This window comes from Rissa tridactyla, chromosome 1 (genome assembly GCF_028500815.1).
Source record: "Rissa tridactyla isolate bRisTri1 chromosome 1, bRisTri1.patW.cur.20221130, whole genome shotgun sequence".
Classification (NCBI taxonomy): Eukaryota; Metazoa; Chordata; class Aves; order Charadriiformes; family Laridae; genus Rissa; species Rissa tridactyla.
Window position 1 is genome coordinate 1,467,238 of NC_071466.1, and position 23,090 is coordinate 1,490,327.

The following is a 23,090-nucleotide window of genomic DNA, read 5'->3' on the forward strand; positions in this document are numbered from 1 at the left end:
ACACCTGGAACAAAATAACAATTTTTTGCTTTTAAGAACACAGACTTTACAGTGTGAAGCCTTGCTTCCTCATACCAAAGTGTCATTAAGTACAACAGGAAAAGATTAGTATCTTATACATTAATATCAAATCAAACTCTAAAACTTATTTCTGTAGCTTCTACAACAAGCTTTAGACTAATATAAATTTCTGCTTTCTCTTCTCATTACTGTTCAACTCCCAAGTGAAAAATAGAAAGAGAACCAGGAACAACAACACACCAACCAGTGCAAAGAAACAATGCACATGATAACTGAATGAGCTCTATGCTTATGGGCAACGGAGTTTGACGCATGCCCAAAAAAAAAAAAAAAATTAAACCACAAAATGCCCTCAAAACAAATAATGTTCATCACTTTCAAACTGTTTTATAAACATCAACTAAGCTAAATATTGTGTACAGCTAAAAACAGGCAAGAGCAGACTATTAAGCAGGCTCTCCTCCACCACCAATGGTGTGATTATATGGAAAAAATATTATAGATACTTCTGGACACCACCTTGCTCTCGCTTTCAGTTCCACACACTTCAGAAAAGTATTATTAAAGTTGAGGTTGGCAAAACAGGAAGATTATGAAAGCCACGAGCCTGCAGCAGTTCATGATTCCCACTGGGATACCTTCACTCAAGAAACCTGCAAGGACACCGTGACAAAGGCCCAAATTCTTATAATAAATACACTGCTCAAGGATTAGCAGCAGACATTGCTAGCAGGTTGAAGCATGGAAGAAGAGGCCATCAGGACATCCAGTAGATACTTCCTTGGCAAACTACTAATCTCCATGAAGATGCTAACAGATGTAGCAGAAGGTCTGTACATTACCCGAGACACCCTGTAGAGCCAGAGAGACAGAAATGAACATCTCACTGACATTATGCCTCAGCTCTCCAGCTATAAAAGAAGCATACGCATCCTAGGACACCTCAGGGTGGTCTGCATCAGGACCTTAGTGTTGATAGCTGTAAAATTTAGTTTGAGGTGTTATTCACTACAAGAACGAAGGACTGCAATTCTGCTTCAGCTCACTGATCCAAACTGGGAATGGCCAAAACCAGCTCCATACCTCCCATTACTCATCACCCTTCTCCATAATTTCTTAGTTTCACTCTTCTCTTTTTGAGATGGACTGACAAAAATTTCATAAAACAAAATGCTTTGGTGCTTATAAATTATTACAGATTTTCAGCTTCAGTAAGATAGTACAGCACATTTGCAACGCGAGTGGAGCACTGCTGTGTGAGATAACACCCCAAGTGTTTGCTGCTATGTGAAACCCAGACACAAGGCTGCCTCCCCGCCATCTCACGCTGCCCATGCTGCCTCACCTCAGCTCACCTCCTAACCCAGAGGGCTAGCCGTGGTCCAGGGAACAGACGTAACACACTCCCCACACCACTGTAAGACCATGATTTTACAGGAGAGAAAAGCACAATCCACTTCCAATGCTGCCTCTCCCTTTATTTCTGAAGGCATGCTGTTTTTCCTGTCTATTACCCTTTATGAGAAGGAGAAGACTGCCCAAAAAATGTCTGGAACCAGGGAGAAAAGACTCCACCGGACGCCTGTGGATTATGACCCAGGTTTCATTTATTCATGACCTCTCCAGGCAGACCACAGCAATGCAGCCTTACCTACCTCAGGGTGAAGAATGCTCCAGCATCTCCTTTGACTAACAGTGGCTTAGGAACACATCAGATCTGCTGCAACTTCCTACCCTGCCTTTCCATAAGCACTGAGTCACTCTTAAAATCTGTTATTTTCAAGGCACCCAACGACCTGGCCTTAGGATACTTAGAAGGGCTACACAAGGCTCTGGGATAAAGACTGTCATTAACAACTCCACCCTTCAATGGAACTTACATTTAACCAAGACAACCCCTCCCTGTACAGCACCACCTTTCCTTAAAAAAAAAAAAAAGTATCAGTAAAACTGCGGAATAAAGTTTCACAGTTACTAAGAGCTGTCACTGACTGCACCATTTTCCATTTCAGATTGAAGGCGCTTGGCTTTCACTTCTCATTTACATATATACCGTGTATCATGCATCTAAAAAACCAAAATGACAAAACTGTAAAATCACAATGTCACCCTGTACACACATTTCTCTAGGGAAGAGAATAAAAGACCTATTGTAACCATTGGCCACCGTATATCAAATATACCATAAAAACTCTATCACGTAAAGCAATATGCTTGTCACCGACATTTAAAGTAACAACTAGATAAAGGCACTTTCTCAAGCAGATTTGCCCTCTGCAGGTAAAGAATACCCAGGTTTGAAATATTTACCTAATGTTAAGTATTTATTTATTCATCAAGAAAAATTCCAACACTATCAAGAGTTAAGCATTTCATTCAGGATAGAGTATAACCATTCCTCGCAAGTTAATTTGCAAGAATTCTGAAATACCTGGAAAGTGATAAAGAAAACCCACATTTCAAAAACTAAAACTAGTGTTTTCCTCTCACCACGTTTTTTCTTACAATATGACATTTTAAGTACTAAAAAGAAACTTTAAGCAGTAGTACAGTCTGCAGATGCAGTCTTTATTCAGCCTATGTAAGCATTAAACAGATTATTTCAGTACTAATTACCTCAGTCCATACCAACAGCTGCGCTGTTTGCCTGTAACAGCCTTCACAGCCCTTCTCCCATTTAACTCCACTTTCTTCTCTCAAAATCAGCAGAGCTCCAGACACCACAGCTCTAGAAATAGGACATAGTCCAGCTTTGCTAACATTTTTACATTATCATCTTCTAATACAGTCAACTAATAAATCCCATCTTTCCCAGTCTCCCAGAAGAAGTACTTTTCTAGATACCCAAACACTCAACAACTAAGAGCAAAAGGAAATTTGAAACAAATCATGCCCTGTGACAGGGCAGATGGCCCAAGAATGTCCAAAGTTTTTAGAACTTTCTGATTTCCTTCTATTCACATCCGCGAGTTCTAGCTCTTGATCTCCCTCCATTGCAACGCTGTCTGCAGAAAATACAGATACACTGCAGAAGAAGAAACGAATGAATCACAGTTGGAGGAAAGAAAAGGATCAATGGGGGATGGGGGGGAAAGGATGAAACAAAACGAATTCTACATATTTCATCATTAAAAACCTAAACAGCAGAGATAGAAAAAAGATAACGGAGAGAACATTAAAAAAAAAAGGCTGAAAAGAACAGATTTAATTCTAAAAAAATCAGGTATGTTAAAATATTAAGAAATAAGTAGTCAGAAAATTTTCAAGCATTCAAATACCATAACACAGGCATTAAAGGTTGTTTTAATATTTTAAATGTCTATTGCTGCTTTTCCAGTGATTTGCAAAAGCCCGTAAGAGAATCCCAAGCCTCTCCTACATACAAGAGTAGACTCCTGTTATTTAAATGACAGAGTAACACACATGTAATTGTATGACAAAATTTTAAGAAAGTAAAAAATGTCATAGCATCAAGTCTAAAGAATTAGTAGTACAAGTGGAGATAGCTTAAGAAATTTATATCTATTGCTGTATTTACTTCATCTGCACACAAGTTGTACTTCACAACTATAACTACGTAGGCTGTGTATCACTGGATATTATAATTATGAGGGTAAGCATATGCGCATCTGGATGAAATTTAGATAAATCACAACACTTCAGTCCTCAGACAACCAAACTTTTGCATGCTACGTTCAGACAAGACAAATACATTACTCCTTCAAGTGAGAAACTGATTTGATGAAATATACCCTGATTGTCCTTGTGTAACATCTGTGCCCTGCACACACAGAGGAAGGAGAAGAAATTCAACACCTGCCAGCCTGATTTCCAGAAAAAGTACTTCTGGCCCCAAACACAATTAGTTTGGTACTAAGAATGTGGGCAGGTAAAGCCTCTTGAATAAGGTAACTCAAGCACAGGGGAAAGAAGATTTCCTTTCCACACTGAAGACTGATCCAGCCCTGCCCAGAGTCCTATTATCACCTCTGGGAAAACTGAAAACAGAAAGACTCTGACTTAATTTTAAGTAAAATAACTCCTTTCCTCGCTTCTGCACACAACTGTTTAAAACCTGAAACCCAAAATTCAATTATGCTTTAATGCTGGCCTGGCAGCGTTTGAAGGCTTCTGAAGGCAACCCCACACCCTTGTTACTTACAAACAGGGACAGATACCACAGAAAGACTTGACCACAAACCTGTCCTCCAGAATCCTTGAATATACAAACACCACAACAATTCCCTAAACAGCTGATTATCTTGTATGCACCTTGCCCAGACTGGAATATTTCTCCTTCTCCTGTTCATCAACTCAATGTAAACTGAACACAGATTTACTCTCTGATGGTAATGACCCCATTTCCCCTACAGTTTAAAACAAGCTCTGATTTAACTCTCACTCAAACACTTTGGCCACTACCATCTTGAAACAGACAGACAGAACATGTTCATATATATGAAAAATTATATTTAATTAATTAAAAAAAAAACTGCCATGAAATTATATTTAACATAGGTAGAAAAACCACAAGAGGCAGGCTATTACATCTCCTCAAACACCGTTTTCATGTGAATAGAAATAAGGGTAGAAGGAAGAAATGTGGTTTTCAGACGTTTACGTAGAGGAGGTGCAAGGAGGAGATCACTCCTCAAATCAAATGCAAACACTCTCGAAGTAATACATTAGTTGCTCTAAGAATAAACACTGTTAATTATCTGAACTCCAAACCCACTGTATTTTATGTCTGAAGTATTAAAAAAAGCCTACTCAGTAAAAATAAAAGAAATAGACATAAAAAATATTTTCTAACGTTAACTACAGAATTCATACAACTGTATTTTAACTCTCCAACATGAAAACGGAATTATGAAAAATCAGTCCACCAGATTCAGGATACCATCAGTTTGTGGAACAGCATTAATGAAGTCCTTTCTTTTTTTAATTTAGACTTCATATACAAATTTTAAGCCCTATAAAACTAAAAAAATCAGAACTGATTTATTCTGTCTGAACCACAGAAAGAATTTATGCATTTCCAACACTATCCTTAAAACACAGCTGCATAGTCTTGCACAAGACTTTCAGCCAGGCTATTAACGTGTTCAGCAGAAAAGGAACACGAGACTCAAAAACCAGCTTCCCCATGGTCAGGGGCACCAGTCAGGCCTGATTATTTTAACGATGTGTCATGTAACACCTACAAGTAATCACCACCCAACCGCAATAACCTGAGCTTCACCTCCAGTATCCTCAGCCTTCACCTCTGTCCCTGAACTATGGATTCCCCAGGAGGAAACGTGCACAAAGGATGGTGCGACTTAATGAGTGTGCAAATTGGCTGCCCAACGTACACAGTCTGACAGGTTACAGGGCAGGCTAAAAAACCACAGACCTTGCACCAACCCTGCCATTGTGTGTACAACATCATTTTTTTCTCTTCTTCCTCCACCAAACCACCATTTCCTAAGTTTGTACAGTGTGTATGTCTTTAAGAACACTGCCCCTCCATCAATTTTAGTGAAATTAGCCAACACATACAACACCGACTGACGGAAACTGAAAAAACACACTATCGTCTCTCTCATTCCTTCACAATATCCAACTAAAATCAAGCACATCAAAACAGAACTTTTTTTTTTAAATTTAAAAAATAATAATTAAAAGAATTACAGAAATATTCAGACACCTAGACAAATCTCCAGGAAGGCAGAGTTCAATGATATTTATAAGAGTGACTGTCTGGCACATTTAGGCACCTTTAAAATGCAAATTTATAGACAATCAATAATGCTGTGTAGATCCTTTATATAATACATACACTGCAAGTCATTAAAAAGCCAAGGAAAATTTTATAACTTAAGTCACACGTGCATGCTAAAAGCGAAGCAATCCCCAGTCTTTAAACCAGTTAAGAAAATACCTCAGATTACTCAAGCAGCATGCAGAGCTACAGACTGATGTCAGATTTCTTTCATAATTATATTCAATTATTTATATGTTCTATTATAACCATTTGCAATTTTGTATGAATTTTACAAGAAAATTATTCCTGTGCTTTATAAAAATTATTTTTAAGCGCTTTGCAGTAACTGAATCTCAAAATGCCCTCAGGTAACACTTGGGTTTTGAAAGACACTGTTGTTGAAATCAGCAATTTGTTCTCATGCCTCTTCTTAAACATTCAGATTTGGTTTTCCTCAATTAGCTGGTCCCTCCCTGATTTCACGGATTACAAAGCCTGGCTTCCAGATTTTTTCATTTCATAAATCAGCTCCTGCAATACTCTGAGGAAGAGCGTGTGCCTCCTGCTTTCTGACTTCCTCTGTCCCTTGTGGGATGTTACATGAGGATCACCATCAGGGGGTTGGGTTGTTTTGGTTTGGCTTTTTTAAAACTTTCCGTATCATCCACCCAACTAAAAAAAGAAGCGAACAGTACTCACGTACTCTTTGAATGACATTTAAATTACCTCCAATCCTGGCATGACTCTCGTTCCATGACGACTTATCTTCACTGCTTGTTTCCCTTGTGCTTAAATGAGTAGAGGGCTATTTTTCATTCCCCTTGAAATGTACAACTCAGAATAATTTTCAATGATTTTCCCTCTTACCCTGAAATTCTTGCACTTGACGAGTACAGCTGTACCAACTGAAAGGAAAAGAGTTATGTCTCCTTGATAAAAGTCCCTTTAATGATTTTTGCTGGTTCCCAGTATTTGTAGTGTCTTTACCAAGATCTTTGCTCCTTCAGTCAAGGTTGGAGGGCTTTCCCTGGTTTCCACCATTACTGCAATGCAGGTTCCAGGTTACTCCTTGCAGCTTTGAGCATAAATTCTTCAGTCCAGATGAATTCAGTAACTGATCCTTTTGAAATTCTCAGTATCTCAACAAAAGACTATTTTTGTTTATTTTCAATTTATCACAGAATTTTACTCATCTGGCCTGAAAGCAACCTGAACAGAGCAGAAGATCGCAGCCTGGAACAAAGATACCACAACCGGGTTCTCACTTTAGTAACACTTAAGCTAATTTTAGTCATATTTAACCCAGCTTCCAGAAGAATTTAAAGGCAAGAACACACCGACCTACATGTCATTCATAACACAGCACAGAGGTACAGGAAACTACACAGTACTGAGATGATCAGATATCCCAACACGACGCAATCACACACCAACATCACAGCCACCCCAGGTACCGGGTCCTGAGAGAGATGAGTTTCCTAATGGCCTACCCCAGAGATCCAAGCTGGCATACAGAAGTGTATTCAAGGGTAACACTAACATCCTTCTTAGCTTCCCCACCCTCCTTTCAAATGGTTCACAGCACAGACAAACAAAACATCACGTTTTAATAGACTCAGGAATTCTGGACTATTTTAGAATACAATCTGGCCAGTACAGCCTTCTCGCACACCTCAAAAAGGTGACACATGATGACTATGTCTGCACTGGCAGATAAGACAGGATCTGTTTTAGTGTTAGCTGGCTCCCCAGCTTTGCCCAGGACCCATCCAAACAGCTCTCCCTAAGAGAAACCAGGCTTGAAGCAAGCCTGAAGCAGCAGCAGCATGGCCAGTGTGCACCATCCATCCCTGGGGCCGCGTACATACAGCCAGGAAAGCGATGTGACACTCACACCTCATTCTGCCTCACTGCGATCTTTGGCTGGTGACACTGCCTTCCATCCAACAGTTTTCAAAACAATTCATTAGCGCAATAGTTAGGCTTGTTCTTATTATTACCTCTAGTCAATCAGCGATTTATCTGTGAAGAGACCTGCCAGCTGCCATGTGCATGACTACCTGGCCCATGTTGTACTAGTACCAATGTCCCTCTCATGTTTAGAGAAGAAAAAACACTTTATACTTGTACAATTGCTGATTGCATTTGTGACTTTAATTTTCCCAAGTAACAAGTGATAGGACAAGAGGAAACTGCCTCAAGTTGCGCCGAAGGGGTTGAGGATGAATATTAGGAAAAATTTCTTCACTGAAAGTGTTATCAAACATTGGAACGGGATGACCAGGGTTGAGTCCCCATCCCTGGAGGTATGTAAAAGATGGGTAGATGTGGTGATTAGGACCATGGTTTAGTGGTGGTTTTGGTAGTGTTAGGTTAATAGTTGGACTCAAGGATCTTAAAGGTCTCTTCCACCCTAGATGATTCTATGATTCTATGATATACAATGCTGCCCTCGGAACCTTACAAAATAAATAACGCAGATTCAGAAAAAGAATACAGACACTCAGGGGTCAAAGACAGACAAAGATGATACCAGCAATGGAATCATGACTAGGAAAAAGAACTTCTGACACAGAAAGAAAAAGAAGCAATTGGCATCTAAGAACCTAAAGGCTATGACAAGCACAGGAGGAAGCAGATATGGCACAAGTTTGAAAAATACTAGAAATGAGACCAAAATGAATATGAAATGAGTACGAAAAGAACAACAAAGGCAAGACCGAAATGAGCATGAAACGGGTATGAGAAAAAATTAAGTAAAAGAAATCAATAAAACATAGCAAGGCCCAAGGACCATTAAAAACTGTACTGGAATAGCAGACTCAGGTTACACCTGTTCCCCGAAATAGTTGGCGGAACTATCCCACAGTCCAGAGGACACAGAGCCACTGGCATCCACGCTGCTTTAGACTGGGTGCTCCTCTCCTTTATGCCAGCAGATTTGTCCTGGAGAGAGGTGTTTGGAGTCAAAGCTAGGAGTAAACTAACAGCCAGCATGAACCACAAGGGGGTCAGTGCTCAAGCTGTTCCCTGGCTGTGTCATTTAGCCCCAGAGGCATGCTGCGGTCGAGAGGAGATGGGCAGGACAGAAGTTAGGGTGGAGAGGCAGGGAGGGAGGCTTAAATTAAGTGAAGCAAGCAAATTATCAGAGTAGGAGAAAGAAAAGGTGAAAGGCACGGATGACTCTTGTCATCCCACAGGCAAAAAGTCAGAAGAATTAGCTCAACTGCAAAGTAGCAAACGGATGATTTTTACTTTATTTCGATTAAGAGGAAATGTTACCACCAGATCCAATTACTAGATTTACTACAAAGACTTCAACTAAGCATATTTATCTACTGCAAAATGTGCACCATCATCAAACAAGCACCTAAAACCTACAAACTCTCAGGAAACAGAGAACTTTGCTCTAACGCATGTGATGAATAGTGGATTTTCCATGTGAAATCAACAGAAATACAGAGAAACAAAAGCCGAAACAATTAAAACCTAATATTCCAGCCTCTCATTTCCCTCTGCCCAGCTTCATGCAATTTCCTTGTGAAATCATTCTCTTCTCCCCACCTCTGTGAATTTCTAGAAGTCTGAATTCTTCAACTTTGAAAACACAAGATTACACCTTCACATTTTCTTTAACCTTGAGTAACCTAAACCGGAAGTACAGATAGAAAAAAGTACAACAAACTCTGATGAAGGACTTTTTCAGTAACATTTTCTTAAGATATCAAGACAGGCAGTTTTTTAAAAGTGTAATTATAAGGTTTATGGGAGATTGTTTGGGGTTTCTTCTCGGGGTGTAGGTGTTAAGCAGTTTTTAACTTTTGTCTTCTTTTTTTCCCCCTGTAAAAGTGTGCCTCAGAAGACTTGTGCATTGCGATATTTGGTTTGTGAAATACAAGCAGTCATAATTATGAAATAGGCATTCCTGGCAGCCCCTTCATATGGGGAGGGAAAATTCAATTTAGATATAAAACCTACTTTTTCTAAAGCAATCAATCTGGAGCAAAAATAAAAACAGTGAAAGTATGATATCTGAAGAATATATTTTTTCCAACTAAAAAAAAAATACTCAAGCACAGTTATTAAAAAAAAAACCAACAGTGCAGTACTACTTAAAAGCAAAGACACTGTGCAGCCATTCATTTAAAACAAGTATTTTACTTATCAAACTCTAGCACCACTTCATTTGGCTCCATCGGTCTCTCATTGACTGAAGAGCGGCAAAACATTTAAGAGATGTGGGGTGTAGATGTTACGAGTTTGGGCTCTGGATTATAACTGTCCATAACCATGTTCTCTCCCAAAACAACCTCTGACACTTTAATCTCATCTATTCATTTTCATTCATTTCCACACAAGCTTTTGTGAGAGGAAACTCTTTCATCTACTTTCCTTCGTTATTAACTTGTGGCAACAGCAGGAACAAACAAGCAAGAAGCCATTTTACAGGCTTGACATCGAAAAATGAAGTGCAATTTTTTTTTGTTGCTGAGCTGTACATGGGACTGGGACTAAGTAGTACCAGAAACACTCTGAACATACACTGATATAAAGATAAAACAATGTAAGCCCATCCCCTTATGTGAATCTCAAAATACAGAAACAGACTGAATGTTTGTACTGTCCAACTATGGTATTTCTTTTACAAATACACGGTTTTCAAGCACAGTTTTGAGTCCAGCAAAGAATGACCTTAGTGATCACTTACTTAATTCAGGAGTGTTCTTTCCCTGCCAGCCTACTTAATGTGCAAGGCTTCTGCTTCCCCCTCTGCAGCTCCCACTGTACCCTTTCACTCTTTACCTTACACTGTCTCTGGTGCTCGTCAAATAAATCAATTCAATTCATTAATGCAGCTGAAAATTACCCCAGCTAAAAGCAGGGTAGTAACCTCTTTCTGGGTTATTGAATGAATCTAATCTGCTCAAGGAGACTTAAGGTCCGAGACCACATAAAGAAAGGAGTGCAGTTATGTGTCTGGGAGCAAAGACAGACAAGTGTTTCTTCCCTCTTTAGGTAGCAGTAAGACTTTAGAGCAGCTCTGCTTTACATTATTCTGATAACTCAAGTCAAACACTGTCAACAAAAACATAAGAAAATTAAAAACTGTAAAGAAGGCAGTGTAAAAAACTGATGCAGATGTTTTGCAGTACAGCATGACATTGGTTGAGAAAGTTCCCACCCCACTTTGGATTTGTGACAAGACATAACTGTTCATGGGGCCACAGTGTAAAACAGATCAGGAAAACATTTTGGATTTTTGGGTTTGTTTTTCTTTTCAAAGAAATAAAAAGGGGGAGCTTTCCCCCTAGCCTGCGACCACACAACTGAGTGAACTATAACACAGCTATGACCAGGAGTCTATTTACCAGGTTTGGCTGCTGGAGAACTTTGATTTAATTACAGAGCTGTTTAAGCTGCTTTATCGTTAGCCAGACCTGACAGATCACCACTACGCCTCTCATGGCTCATTTCAGGCCCATTTTCTGCTGGTACAAGTATTCATGCTCCCACAGAGCAAACTGGATCAGAAAACAGATACAAAGAAAAAGTTACTGGGGAGGGGAGGACGAGGATAGGGAATGTTATCCTCTGAATTAGTTTCTGATTCAGCTCACTGTATGCTCATGCAAACAGCTGCCACTTCTGTTTGTGTCAGTTCAGAGCGAAAACGTTCTCTGTCAGACATGACAGCTCCTTACGTCCACACTGCTACCAGTTATTAACTTTTTTTACCATGTAATTGGATATTGTCACAATTTTCACACAAGGAACACTTCAATGGGAGCTTAAATTAATTACGCCAGGACTGCTGCAGTCCCACTCCTTCCCTTCTCTTTATTACATATCTTGATAATTTTGTTTTACCAGCACTGGTAGAGTTGAAAGTACAGACTCAAGGACTTGTTTTCCTTTCTTTAAGACTTAGCTTGGAGCCAGCTCTCTACTCAATCCTCCAAGCACCACGACAGAAGCAACACGGAGGTGGGGGACAGAAAGAAGTGCTCACCTGCAGCGATTCCAGCTTAGATCAGCTTTCAGGATACATTTACGCAGATGGATGCAAACAGATCCCAACTCCTCTACCTACACCCTAATTTGCTGGAAGCAAGCCAGCTGCAGCTGAGGTGATATAACCAAGTCTAACTGCACGCTCAAGCTAAGATACGTCACCTGTAGGATACTCTCTGAATACTTAAGACTCCTTTAGACTTCTTGTATTTTTGTAGCCTTACTTTGTTATACAATAGAATCTTCAAGGTATCTCCAACAGCAACACACGTGCAATACACTTGCTACAGCCAAAGGTACAATGCTACCCTCCCAGGCAAATACTAAGTCTTTTTACTCAGGTATCATACGTACTGGGAAATGGCAAAATTATGATGTTCAGGTTGTGCCCATGCCCTCCTACCCCCCACCAGCTTCACCCCTCTCACAGCATAATATGCCACCAGACCCCACCACCCCCTGTGCCCTTCTTCACCCTTCCTAGGTCCAGATTCAACACAGTCCTCCTCTCTTACCCCTCCCCACCTCAAGCATCAGCCTCCCCCCCACCAACCCTTACACCCTCCAGCTCTCAAACCAAGCTGCCTCCCCCCATCTCTCTCCTCCCAGCACCAGACTCCCCCACAAAACATCCTTTTTACTCTTCTGCCCCCTCACCCCAGGGTCAGGCTGCCCCTTGACCTCTCTCCCACCCTTCCTCTCCCAAAGAGCCCCTCTCCCCCCATCCCAGACCAGCCTCCCTCCCTCAATATGCCTCATGCCCTTCCCCCCATGCCAGGCCAGGCTCCCCCCTGCTCTGATATCCCCTGTGCCTTCCCCACACACCCCTCACGCCCCTTCCCCTCACCTCAGGGCGGCCTCCCCCCACATCCCTTGTATCCTTCCCTTCCAGGCCAGGCTTCCTTTGCCCTGATACGTCTCATGGGCTTCCACCCAAATCCAAGGCCAGACTCCCCACTCCCTGATACCCCTTGTGCCCTTCCCAGGTCAGCCTCCCCCAGCATACCCCTCACACCCTTGACCCCCCTCAGGCCTGACCCCCACCATAGCCCTCACACCCTTGACCCCCCTCAGGCCTGACCCCCACCATAGCCCTCACACCCTTGACCCCCCTCAGGCCTGACCCCCACCATACCCTTCACGCCCTTGACCCCTCCTCAGGCCAGCCCCCCACCATAACCCTCACACCCTCGACCCCCACCACACCCCTCAAGCCCTCGCCCCCCCTTAGGCCAGACCCTCCCCTCATAGACTAACCCCCTCTCCCCCCCCCCCCCCCGCAGACCCACCAGGTAGAGGGTACTGTAGATGCGGAGGGACTCGGCCAGCGCTCCCTGCGTGACGTGGAGGACGGCCCAGGAGCACCGCGGGTGCCAAGTGTGCCCGATCTCGTAGCAGCCGTGGGGGATGGACTTGCTCAGCGCCGCCATCTTTGCCGCTGTGCGCGGCGACTGAGAAGGCGGGGGGGCGGGGAGCGGGGGGGCGCGCGGCCTCCGCGTCACCGCCGATGCAGGAGAAAGGTCGCGCAGGGCGCTGGCGGCGGCGGGGTTACTCGCGGGCAGCCGCTCCCCCCCCCCCCCCCCCCCCCTTCGCGCGGCTCGCGTGAGGCCCGCAGCCAATCCGCGGCCGCCGGGGGGCGGGGAGCAGCGGGGGCGGGGTGGCGCGAGCCGAGCGGCGGGGCGCGCGCTGCACGTGGGCTTGGGGCGGGCGCGCGGTGCTGCCCGTGTGTGTGGGTGTGTGTCCCCTGTGTGTGTGTCCCCTGTGTGTGTCCCGTGTCGTGTGTGTGTGCCGCGTGTGTCCTGTGTGTGCCGCGTGCGGGTGTCCCGTGGATGTGCGTGTCCCGCGTGTGGATTTCCCCCCACGTGTCTGTGTGTCCCGCGTCCCCCGCGTGTGACCCCCGTGTCCCCCATGTATGTGTCCCGCGCGTGCGTGTCCCCTGCACGTGTCCCCCGCTTGTCTGTGTGTCCCGCGTGTGCCCCCCGTGTCCCTCGTGTGTGTGTGTCCCGCGTGTGTCCTCCGCTTGCGTGTGTGTCTGTCCTGCGTGTGTCCCCCGTGTCCCGCGTGTGTGTCCCGTGTGTGTGTGTGTGTCCGTGTCCCGCGTGTGCGTCCCATCACAGAATCTTCATGGTTGGAAAGGACCCTTAAGGTCATCGAGTCCAACCCAACAACCTACAGTCTCTGCCACTAGAGCGTGCCCTGAAGTGCCACATCTAGATGTTATGTGTGTGTCCCGGGTCCCCGGCGTGTGTGTGTGTGCTTGTGTCGGGTGTGTGTGTGTGTGTCCCGCGTATGCGTGTGTGTCCCGTGTGGAGGTGTCCCGCCTGTGTCCCCCGCGTGTCCCCTCCCGCAGCACCGCGCTCCCGCCCCCCCCGGTACAGCCCGCAGCCTCCGCCGTGACCCCGAACGGCCCCGGGAGGCGGAGCCGGCGAGCGGGGGCGGCAGGGGGACGGTGTGCGGGGCTGGAATCGCGGGTGCGCCCCCGCCCCGGTACGGGGGGCGTTTGGGCTCCGCATCTCCCGGTGGAGCTGGGGCGGAGAAGGGCCGCTAAAGAGGTCGGTTCTCTCTGGTTTGGAAAGAAGGGAGGGGGGATATGACGGAGTGTTACAAAACCCTGAAGGCAGCGACTGGTGACACGGTTCTAGTTCAGCTGCAAAACTGGCCACTGCTTCTGGCTCGAAATCACAGAATCACAGAACGGTTCGGGTTGGAAGGGACCTTAAAGCCCACCCAGTTCCACCCCCTGCCCTGGGCAGGGACACCTCCCACCAGCCCAGGCTGCTCCCAGCCCCGTCCAGCCTGGCCTTGAACCCCTCCAGGGATGGGGCAGCCACAGCTTCTCTGGGCAGCCTGGGCCAGGGGCTCACCACCCTCACAGCAAAGAATTTCTTCCTGATATCTGATCTAAATTTACCCTCTTCCAGTTTAAAACCATTACCCCTTGTCCTATCACTACACTCCCTGATAAAGATTCCTCCCCATCTTTCTTTTTATGTACTGAAAGGCCATAATAAGGTTTCCCAGAGCCTTCTCCAGGCTGAACCCCCCCAGCTCTCTCAGCCTGTCCTCACAGCAGAGGGGCTCCAGCCCTCTGAGCATCTTCGTGGCCTCCTCTGGACCCGCTCCAACAGCTCCGTGCCCTTCTTGTGCTGAGGCCCCAGAGCTGGACGCAGGACACCAGGTGGGGTCTCACCAGAGCAGAGCAGAGGGGCAGAATCCCCTCCCTCAGCCCACGCTGCTTTTGATGCAGCCCAGGGTATAGTTGGCTTTCTGGAAATTTACTTCTGAAATAAATTTTTATTATTTTGGGAACTAAACGGGCCGGGTGAGGGATTTTACATTAGGTCTCTGTTAAGTAACCGTTTGCAACACTCAGTCCTGATGGAACAAGTACACTCTGTACCTTCTGTGCAGCGGTTAAGTCAGGAGAGGTTATTTGAAGACCTAATGGGAGACACGTCCCGAGGGAAATAGGAAGATCAGCAAACTAACCTGCAGTCAAACACAGTCTTGGAACAGATCCACGGCAAGAAAAGTCCTCCCCCTTCCAGCCTGCCTCACATTCTCCTCCTGCAGAGCCTGCAGACTTCCCCTCCTGGATCAGACTTGAGACCAGTCTGTACCACCCCCAACAAGATAGAGCCAATTGGTCAAAAAACCCTACCGTTCTTCCCAAGAAGGGTGCAAGAGCATACTTGCATTTCAAATTTAGCAGCCAGACGGTTCACCGAACTCCGAGCCTCTGAGAGACTCTTTGCAGGCTCCCAGCAAATCTGCAGGAGGAGATTTTTGGCCTAAATAGTTCAGTTATGCTATTTCAGTCAAGCGTGCTTGACCGAGCAACCCTGTGTTTGATAGAACTCTGTCTATGACAGTCGGTATTTAAAATCTAGTAGAAGACCCTGGAGATAACTTTAAATTCCACTTTAACGCCAAGGTACATGTCCCCTGCAGCCGCGGTTGTGTGACTGACCAAGGGGGTGAATGCTGCTGGGTGCTGACCCCCGTAGGGAAGCGGCGTGGGCAAGATAACCTGCTGCAGCGTTGTCTGGACTTTGGCTTGGACCCAGTGCCTCGCTTGCTGTTTTTGTATTACTCTGTCAAAAGAGCTGCTTGTGGGCAGAAAAGGCAATTATTGCCTAAGATACGGATTCTGGCTCGCTTGCTTGCGTATTTTGGCTTTGCTGCTACTCTGGGCTTGCTTGCTGCCTTGTGCTTGTGGGCAGGGAACCATGGCACGTACAATATTAATAATTGCACAAGATAATAATTTCACTTCTGAGACGTGTTTTTGCAAACACGTTCCAATTTTTGTCTTGCTCAAGTTAAGGAAAACTGGTAAAGAAGGACCCTAAACAAGATACCCTGTTCATTTGTGCAGCAGCCCTGATCTGCCTGCTCAGAACCGGAGGCTTTTGGACGTCTCCTGTCGGGCCAGCCGAGGAAGACTCTGACAATGCACTAACGAGGAAGGTGGCACAGCCCTGACCTTGCTCCAGACCCTTTTCCGTGGGGTTGCAATATTCTATTCTGGGAAGAAGCCCTAGGGGTAAAGCAGCATGGGAATACCACTGGTAGCCCAACTGGCATTGGATGCCGGCCCAGGCTACTCTGTCCTGGGAGAATCTTACCCTTGATTGGAATGGAGACAAAATAGTCTTGGAAAGGGAAGGAGTCACATGAATTAAAAAAGTATTGAGGACCTTTACTTTTGCCCATTTAAGTACCTGGTGTTTTCGGGAGCTCTCCTTGTCGCGTGAACAAGGCTGTACACTGGGAATGGCAGGCTCTCTCTATAATGTTACTTGAACATTAACGCCAGCGATGAACCCCGTGGCATACGGCCAAGTGACACGGCACACGCGGTTCAGGACTTGCCCTGTGATATCCAGGTGCCTTGGAGAGAGTTACTCAGAGCAGTCCCAAGAACAAAGCCAGGGAGTGAGCTAATAGCTCGGCAGCGTGAGCGGTGGGGGAGATGGGAATGCTCGCCTTACTCCCTGGTCCTCATTAATGCAGCAGTATCAGATATACCGACGCGCCTGAATAAAAATTTAGGCAGCCAAAAGTGTCAGATGGGCGTGTGAGCCTCGTTAGACTAGGACAGCGACGATACCCTCGTCTCCCCGCCTTGTGCCGCAGAAGGGAGCGACGTGGCAGCGTCTCGCCGCCTTGTAGAATCTCTGCTCCAGTTGCCCGCGTACCCGTTTGCAGCTGGGTGAAAAAACCACAGCTTTCAGCGCAAGCCCGGGGCCAGACTCAGTCGTTAGCAAGAGACTTGAACCGGTGGTGGGCCCTGCAATCCCCCAGTTCAGCTGTGCCGATGGTAACTGGTTATGTTAGGGACTCAGACGGTTTGGGCGGCAATGGCTGCGTGAAGACCAGCAGTGCCTGCCTTTCCAGGTTTCAGTGGGTCCCACAGTCTAGGAACACTCTCTGCTAAATACCCTCAGCAGCTGACACACCTGGTGGCTTCAAGGAAACGACGTATCTCAGCCCAGCCCATGAGAGCGGCTGGAGGTGTGAAGAATTCCGCCTGCCTTCTGGGCGAGCCCTGTCAGCCTTGCGAGCTCTAGCTGGGAATCCAAGGCGCAGCGTTTAACTAATTGGAGCAAAAGCAGACAGGGGAAAAAAAAAAAAAAAAAAGAAAGAAACGGAGGAAAGAAGCCAAACGGGGAACTTCACATTGCAGGAGGCTTTGCCTTCCAAGTGCATTGGGATCTGGGAAATCTTCCTTCTAAACATTTTTAAATATCAGAACAATCTGGAAACATTTTAACTTGGAAGAAATGTAATGTTTTGCCCTCTCCGTTCCCTCATGCTGTTTTCCAACTTGTATGCTTTTTTTTTTTTTGCCATGTATTTGTTTTCTCCCTCGGGACAGGTGATCCAGCTTTTCCCTGCTGCTCGTGCGGTCCTCGTGCCTGAACTTCGCTTCTGGAAGTAGCTTCTCCTGTCCGATAGGAACTGCTCTTCCCAGCAGAATAGTTTTTTTGTCCTCACTTCTTTTTCTTCTTTTCTCATTCTTGCACTCTCATTGTTTTTCTCCTTCGGTTTGTTCTCCTGCCATCTGTGCAATTGTCCCATGCCTCCATCAGGAAGTTTATGAAATCCAGACTGAAAAATATTCTGCTGCTAAAAAAGCTAGGGATTAAATTCACCCTTCTGCTCAGGTCAGTGGAGGTAACGTGTACACGCAGGCATCTCCTTCCTTAGGCAAACTGCGTAGGGCCTTGGAGATGTTGAGATGCTGTCTCTCCTCCAGGGCGATCTCAGAATATGGAAATTTGTAAAAAAGAGCAGATTTCAGAACAGAGCTTTTGAGAAAAGAGGTCTGGAGTTTCATGCCATCGGTGATGTACCTAGGGATAGTCAGCTCCGCCAATCCCCATTGCTTCCCAAAAGCCAGGACAAATTGTAGGTACAGAATATAATTAGTTTTGTAAAAATAAACCACAAGGTTGTAACACATATCACTAATACACGAAATGGTTGTATTGAATGGGAGCGAATGGCCACTAATTGAGCTGGTTTTACTTTCCCCCAAGGAAAGAAGGACCCTTTAAGATCTACTTTCTCCCTTGTCTCCAAAACTACTTACACCTTAAACTTAATGCATTTTGCATTATTTGAAGAGTGATTCTCTTCTGGCTTACAGTCACGAATGCTACTTGTTCGGTTTTTAGCAGGGAGGAATCTCAAAATACCCTTGTGTTTGCTGATATTGCAAGGTAAAGGAATTAACTGGAAGCTTTCCCATTTTCCAAATGTAATCATTTCCAAAATAAATATGGGATGGGCTGTGGGATAATACCCTGTGAACATTTTAATACACACAATAATATTCTCCGGTTTATATAAATCTGGATGTTTTCCAAACAGAAATGTTGCAGTCGTTCTTACAGAGGCACCAAGGATTACATCAAGAGAACAAAATCGTGATGTTCTCCATGCGGATTCTGCAGGCCACACCAGGAGATGACATACGGAGCCGTAGCCATGCTACTGGCGACAGTAGAACTGCAGTGCAACTGTACTTAGCCCATGGTGCTGCGGTGCCTGGAGGCAGCGATTTCGTCTTCCTAAATCAGGTGACAGAATTGGTCGGTAAAGCCTAAATTAAGCCACCGGGCTCACTAGAAAAGGAGTAAGAAGCTGTGCATGTGGACGGCATCCCAAGAGCAGCCCAGAACAGCAACTGCGACGCTGCCGCTTCTCTGCTTCTTTCCCGCTTTCCAGGAAAATGCTTTCTGTAGTTCTGGAGAGAACGCAAAAGCGCATCTTGCATCATCCGGGCACCTCAGCCTACTCCTGTACTTGAAAACCCCTCACCCAGAAGTTAAAGGCTAGTTCCCTACCTTCATCTGACCGAAACCTCTACAACACACCTTTACACCTGATGGAATAAAATCGTTTTGGGTAGGAAGTTGTGTGCTATCAAAAGGTGTGTCTGCCCATGCTCTGCAGTCACAGCGCTGTCTCTGGAGCTCATGTCCTTCATCCGCCATCCTCCCTTCTCCAGGTTTATCAAATCCAGGAAAGACCTGTCACGCATAGCTTCCACGTCCTTCATTTCTGCCTACCAGGTGGGGGCAGCAGCCTCCAAAAGTGCAGATGGTGTTCACCTGTCCATGGCCATGCGTGGGAAGGATGCGGGCAGGCTGGGCTTGCACGCTGCTGCACACACGGGGCTCTGAGGCAGCATTAGATGGGTCTCCACTCCTGAAGAGGTCCAAGGAGCAACCTAGAGGACCTCTGTTGCCTGTGCCACCTGATTGCTAATTCAATGTCTGTCTCTTTTTTGGGCCTTTTGAATGAAATCTGAGATAAACGTGCTCTAGAGAGGTCTGGCCCTACGTAGGGTAGATACCAGCCAGTCGTTGCCATTTGCCCTCAGGAGCAGCAGTTGGTGGTTGGCTGTTCTTCAGCAGCGTCGATGCAAAGGATCTTTCACAAAGTAGGAGAGGAAAAAGGGAGGCAGCAACGAATGATGAAATCCTCAAATAAAAAATGGTTTTTTGTCCCTCTTCTTCACCCATTTCCATCTTACTTGAGGTCGTTACTGCAACATGATTTATGCGTCAAACAGGAATTTTTTCAAAGTCATGAATAGCTTCATGAACTTAAGAAAAGACTCAGAAGGAGCCATTTTTAATCTGTTTGAAGTCCCTAGCATACTTAAAAGTTTCTGTAATAAAACCGTCAGTCCACAAAGTCGGGCTGCTACGACGGCAGATAGAAATGTAGTTGTTCTAAAGCCACTGAGCACCCAACAGCTCCTTTGAAAAGTAATGACAGTTTCTAGTAACTCAGCACTTTTGAAAAGGCTTTCAATTTAAGCCTGAATTTTTCCAGAGGAATAATGAACAGTAAATTTCAGTGACTTAGTTTTCAAATGCTCATGTTGAAATAGCCTCAGGACTCTGATGACTCCTGCTGCCAGCACTTGGACATCCCAGCAGTAGAATTCAACAGCCTAAGTAGCAGCCGCTGAATCACTGCCTTTTGCAGGTTTGTATTTTCAAGTAGACCAGCAGTGATTTCAGGTTATCCTGCAGTGTTGGGTTGATAAACTACTTCAGCAGGACTCTGGCTGTGAAACACTGGCCCAGGTTGCCCAGAGAGGTGGTAGATGCCCCATCCCTGGAAACATTCAAGGTCAGGTCGGATGGGGCTCTCAGCAACCTGATCTTGTTGAAGATGTTGAGAGACCTGGACAGGCTGGAGAACTGGGCAAAGAGGAACCTTATGAAATTCAACAAGGGCAAGTGTAGGGTGCTGCACCTGGGGAGGAATAACCCCCTGCACCAGGACAGGTTGGGGCTGACCTGCTGGAGAGCAGCTCAGCTGAAAGAGACCAGGGAGTCCTGGGGGACAACAGGTTGACCATGAGCCAGCAATGTGCCCTTGTGGCCAAAAAGGCCAATGGCATCCTGGGATGCATCAAGAAGAGTGTGGCCAGCAGGTGGAGGGAGGTTCATCCTCCCCCTCTGCTCTGCCTTGGTGAGGCCGCATCTGGAGTGCTGTGTCCAGTTCTGGGCTCCCCGGTTCCAGAGGGACAGGGAACTGCTGGAAAGGGGACAGCAAAGGGCTACCAAGATGCTGAGGGGACTGGAACAGCTCTCTTAGGAAGAAAGGCTGAGGGATTTGGGTCTCTTCAGTCTGGAAAAAAGACGGCTGAGGGGGGACCTTATCAGCACTTATAAATACTTCAAGGGTTGGTGTCAGGAGGATGGGGCCAGGCTCTTCTCAGTGGTGCCCGGGGACAGGACAAGAGGTAACGGGCACAAACTTGAGCATAGGAAGTTCCACCTAAACATGAGGAGGAACTTCTTTGCTGTGAGGGTGGCAGAGCCCTGGCACAGGCTGCGCAGAGAGGTGGTGGAGTCTCTGTCTCTGGAGACATTTCAAACCCGCCTGGAGGCGTCCCTGTGCCACCTGCTCTGGGTGACCCTGCTCTGGCAGGGGGTTGGACTGGGTGATCTCCAGAAGCCCCTTCCAGGCCTATGATTCTATGATTCTATGTCCCTGCTCACTGCGGGGGGCTTGGACTAGATGGCCTTCAGAGGTCCCTTCCAACCCAAAACAGCCTATCATTCTGTGTCCAAAGCTGCGAGCAGCACGAATTGCTGGAGGAGGCTCTTTGAGGCCAGCTGCCCCCTTTGCCTTCATTTTCAGCAGAGTGGCTGAGCAGCCACCCCTTGCTGCAAGGTGTCTTGAGAGCCCTCCAAATTGCAAATAAAAGCAGCAGTGTGCCCATGGTTACTATTAGCTTTTGAAATACTGGGTTTCTGCAGGCAGATGTGGCTTTAGACATCCACGTTTGGACCTCCTGTGAAAAATCGAGGCAGAACAAATGCCAGTTGTGGATTTGATGGGACTGCACAGATACTGATAGCAACAACAGACTCTGCTTTTGGTTTCTCTCCACTGCACTGAGTTTTGAATGTACGTGAGAAAGAATCACAGAAAGAAGCTGAAGCAAACTAGTTAAAACTCTCGAAAGAACCATTTTTAAACGTAGAAGCATTCAGAGAACAAAACCTCCTTTTCAGCACCCCTGGCTCAGTCCTAGGGGCCATTTCTTACATTTCTGCTAAATCAGTTGAGAAAGTCACTAAAGCATAGCAACATTGCAGTGTCCCTAGGAAAAAAAAAGTGCCAAAGAGCCTTGAGAAAACTCTGAATAGCGCAGAAAGCAAGAACAAATGTTTTATATATGTGGTATTGTTAAAACTCCCAAGTGACATAAATATAATAAACAATGGTGAAGAATGGGATATTTCTGTTTGTTTCCCCACACTCGAGATGACCTAACCTACCTCAGGCATGGTTCCACTTTGGGACTTGTGAGTTATTTGATCGGTCCAAACTTGTGAAAATAAACACTATTATTCTACTGTTCTACATTGTGCATTCTTTTGTTCTCTGTAAATAGACTGAGAACTAGCAAATGAAAGTGAATTATAATAAAATACAAATCAAAATCGAAACTGCAGATAAACCAAAACCAACACATGGGGGAAAAAAATGTAATAAACACAAAAATAATGAAATGGTATACTCATCACTGAGCACAGCTCTGTGTGCTCCAGATGACTTTGTCAGTGTTTTATGGTTGAGTTCTGATCTCATTTACAGACGTCTCCTGCAGTGAATTCCCTCATCTGGCATGGCCAAGATAGAAATCTAACATTTTAAGGTCGGTGTTTTCAAAGAACCTTGTGGGAGTTCGATGCTCAGATCCCATTGGATTTCAGTGCAGGTTGGACGCCTAACTTTGTGTCTCTAAAAAAACTCCCCTCTTTAAAGTAATAGGTTATTTCTTCGGCCATCCCAATGTTGTCTTCCAGTGACTGGTTTCCAGCGTTCCGTCTCGTCGTAAGTGCGTGTCGCGGGGTTATCTTGGTATCCGAGTACCCAGCTAGAAGAGATGAACTTGGGTGTAAATTCTTTATTAGGAAGGGGTTTGCTCTTTGGGCCCTAATCCCAAAACCGCATCCACGCCTCTGTGTAGCAGTAACATCTCAAAGGCATGTTCTGCGGATCATTTAATATTTGTCCGGCTTTGTGCACATCATGTGTTAAGAATTACTATTGTTTATAACAAAAATGATAGGGCTTTCACCGCTCCCTGGGAGAGGTCATTTTACAGCCTGATGAATGTCACAGTCAGAAAGCTTCTCTTGATATTTTTATAGTGTTTTTTAGCGTTGGAAGGTTTTGAAGATAGGGAGCGGAAAACTCACTGAGTTGGCCAGAGCTGGATACGCGTGTGCGTAGAGATGAGGTAGCTGGTCAGACATGGCATCAT

At 45.5% G+C, this 23,090-nt stretch overlaps 1 protein-coding gene across 1 annotated transcript in view; it reads right to left on the bottom strand.

Moving 5' to 3' along the window:
* TMEM135 (transmembrane protein 135) overlaps positions 1-13,282 on the bottom strand; it is a 198,633-nt gene extending 185,351 nt beyond the window's left edge. The window contains exon 1 of the mRNA XM_054223831.1: positions 13,069-13,282. Coding sequence (XP_054079806.1) covers positions 13,069-13,209 — 141 coding nt within the window. The 5' untranslated portion in view covers positions 13,210-13,282. The remainder of the gene's footprint in view (positions 1-13,068) is intronic.
* Positions 13,283-23,090: the final 9,808 nt, after the last annotated feature.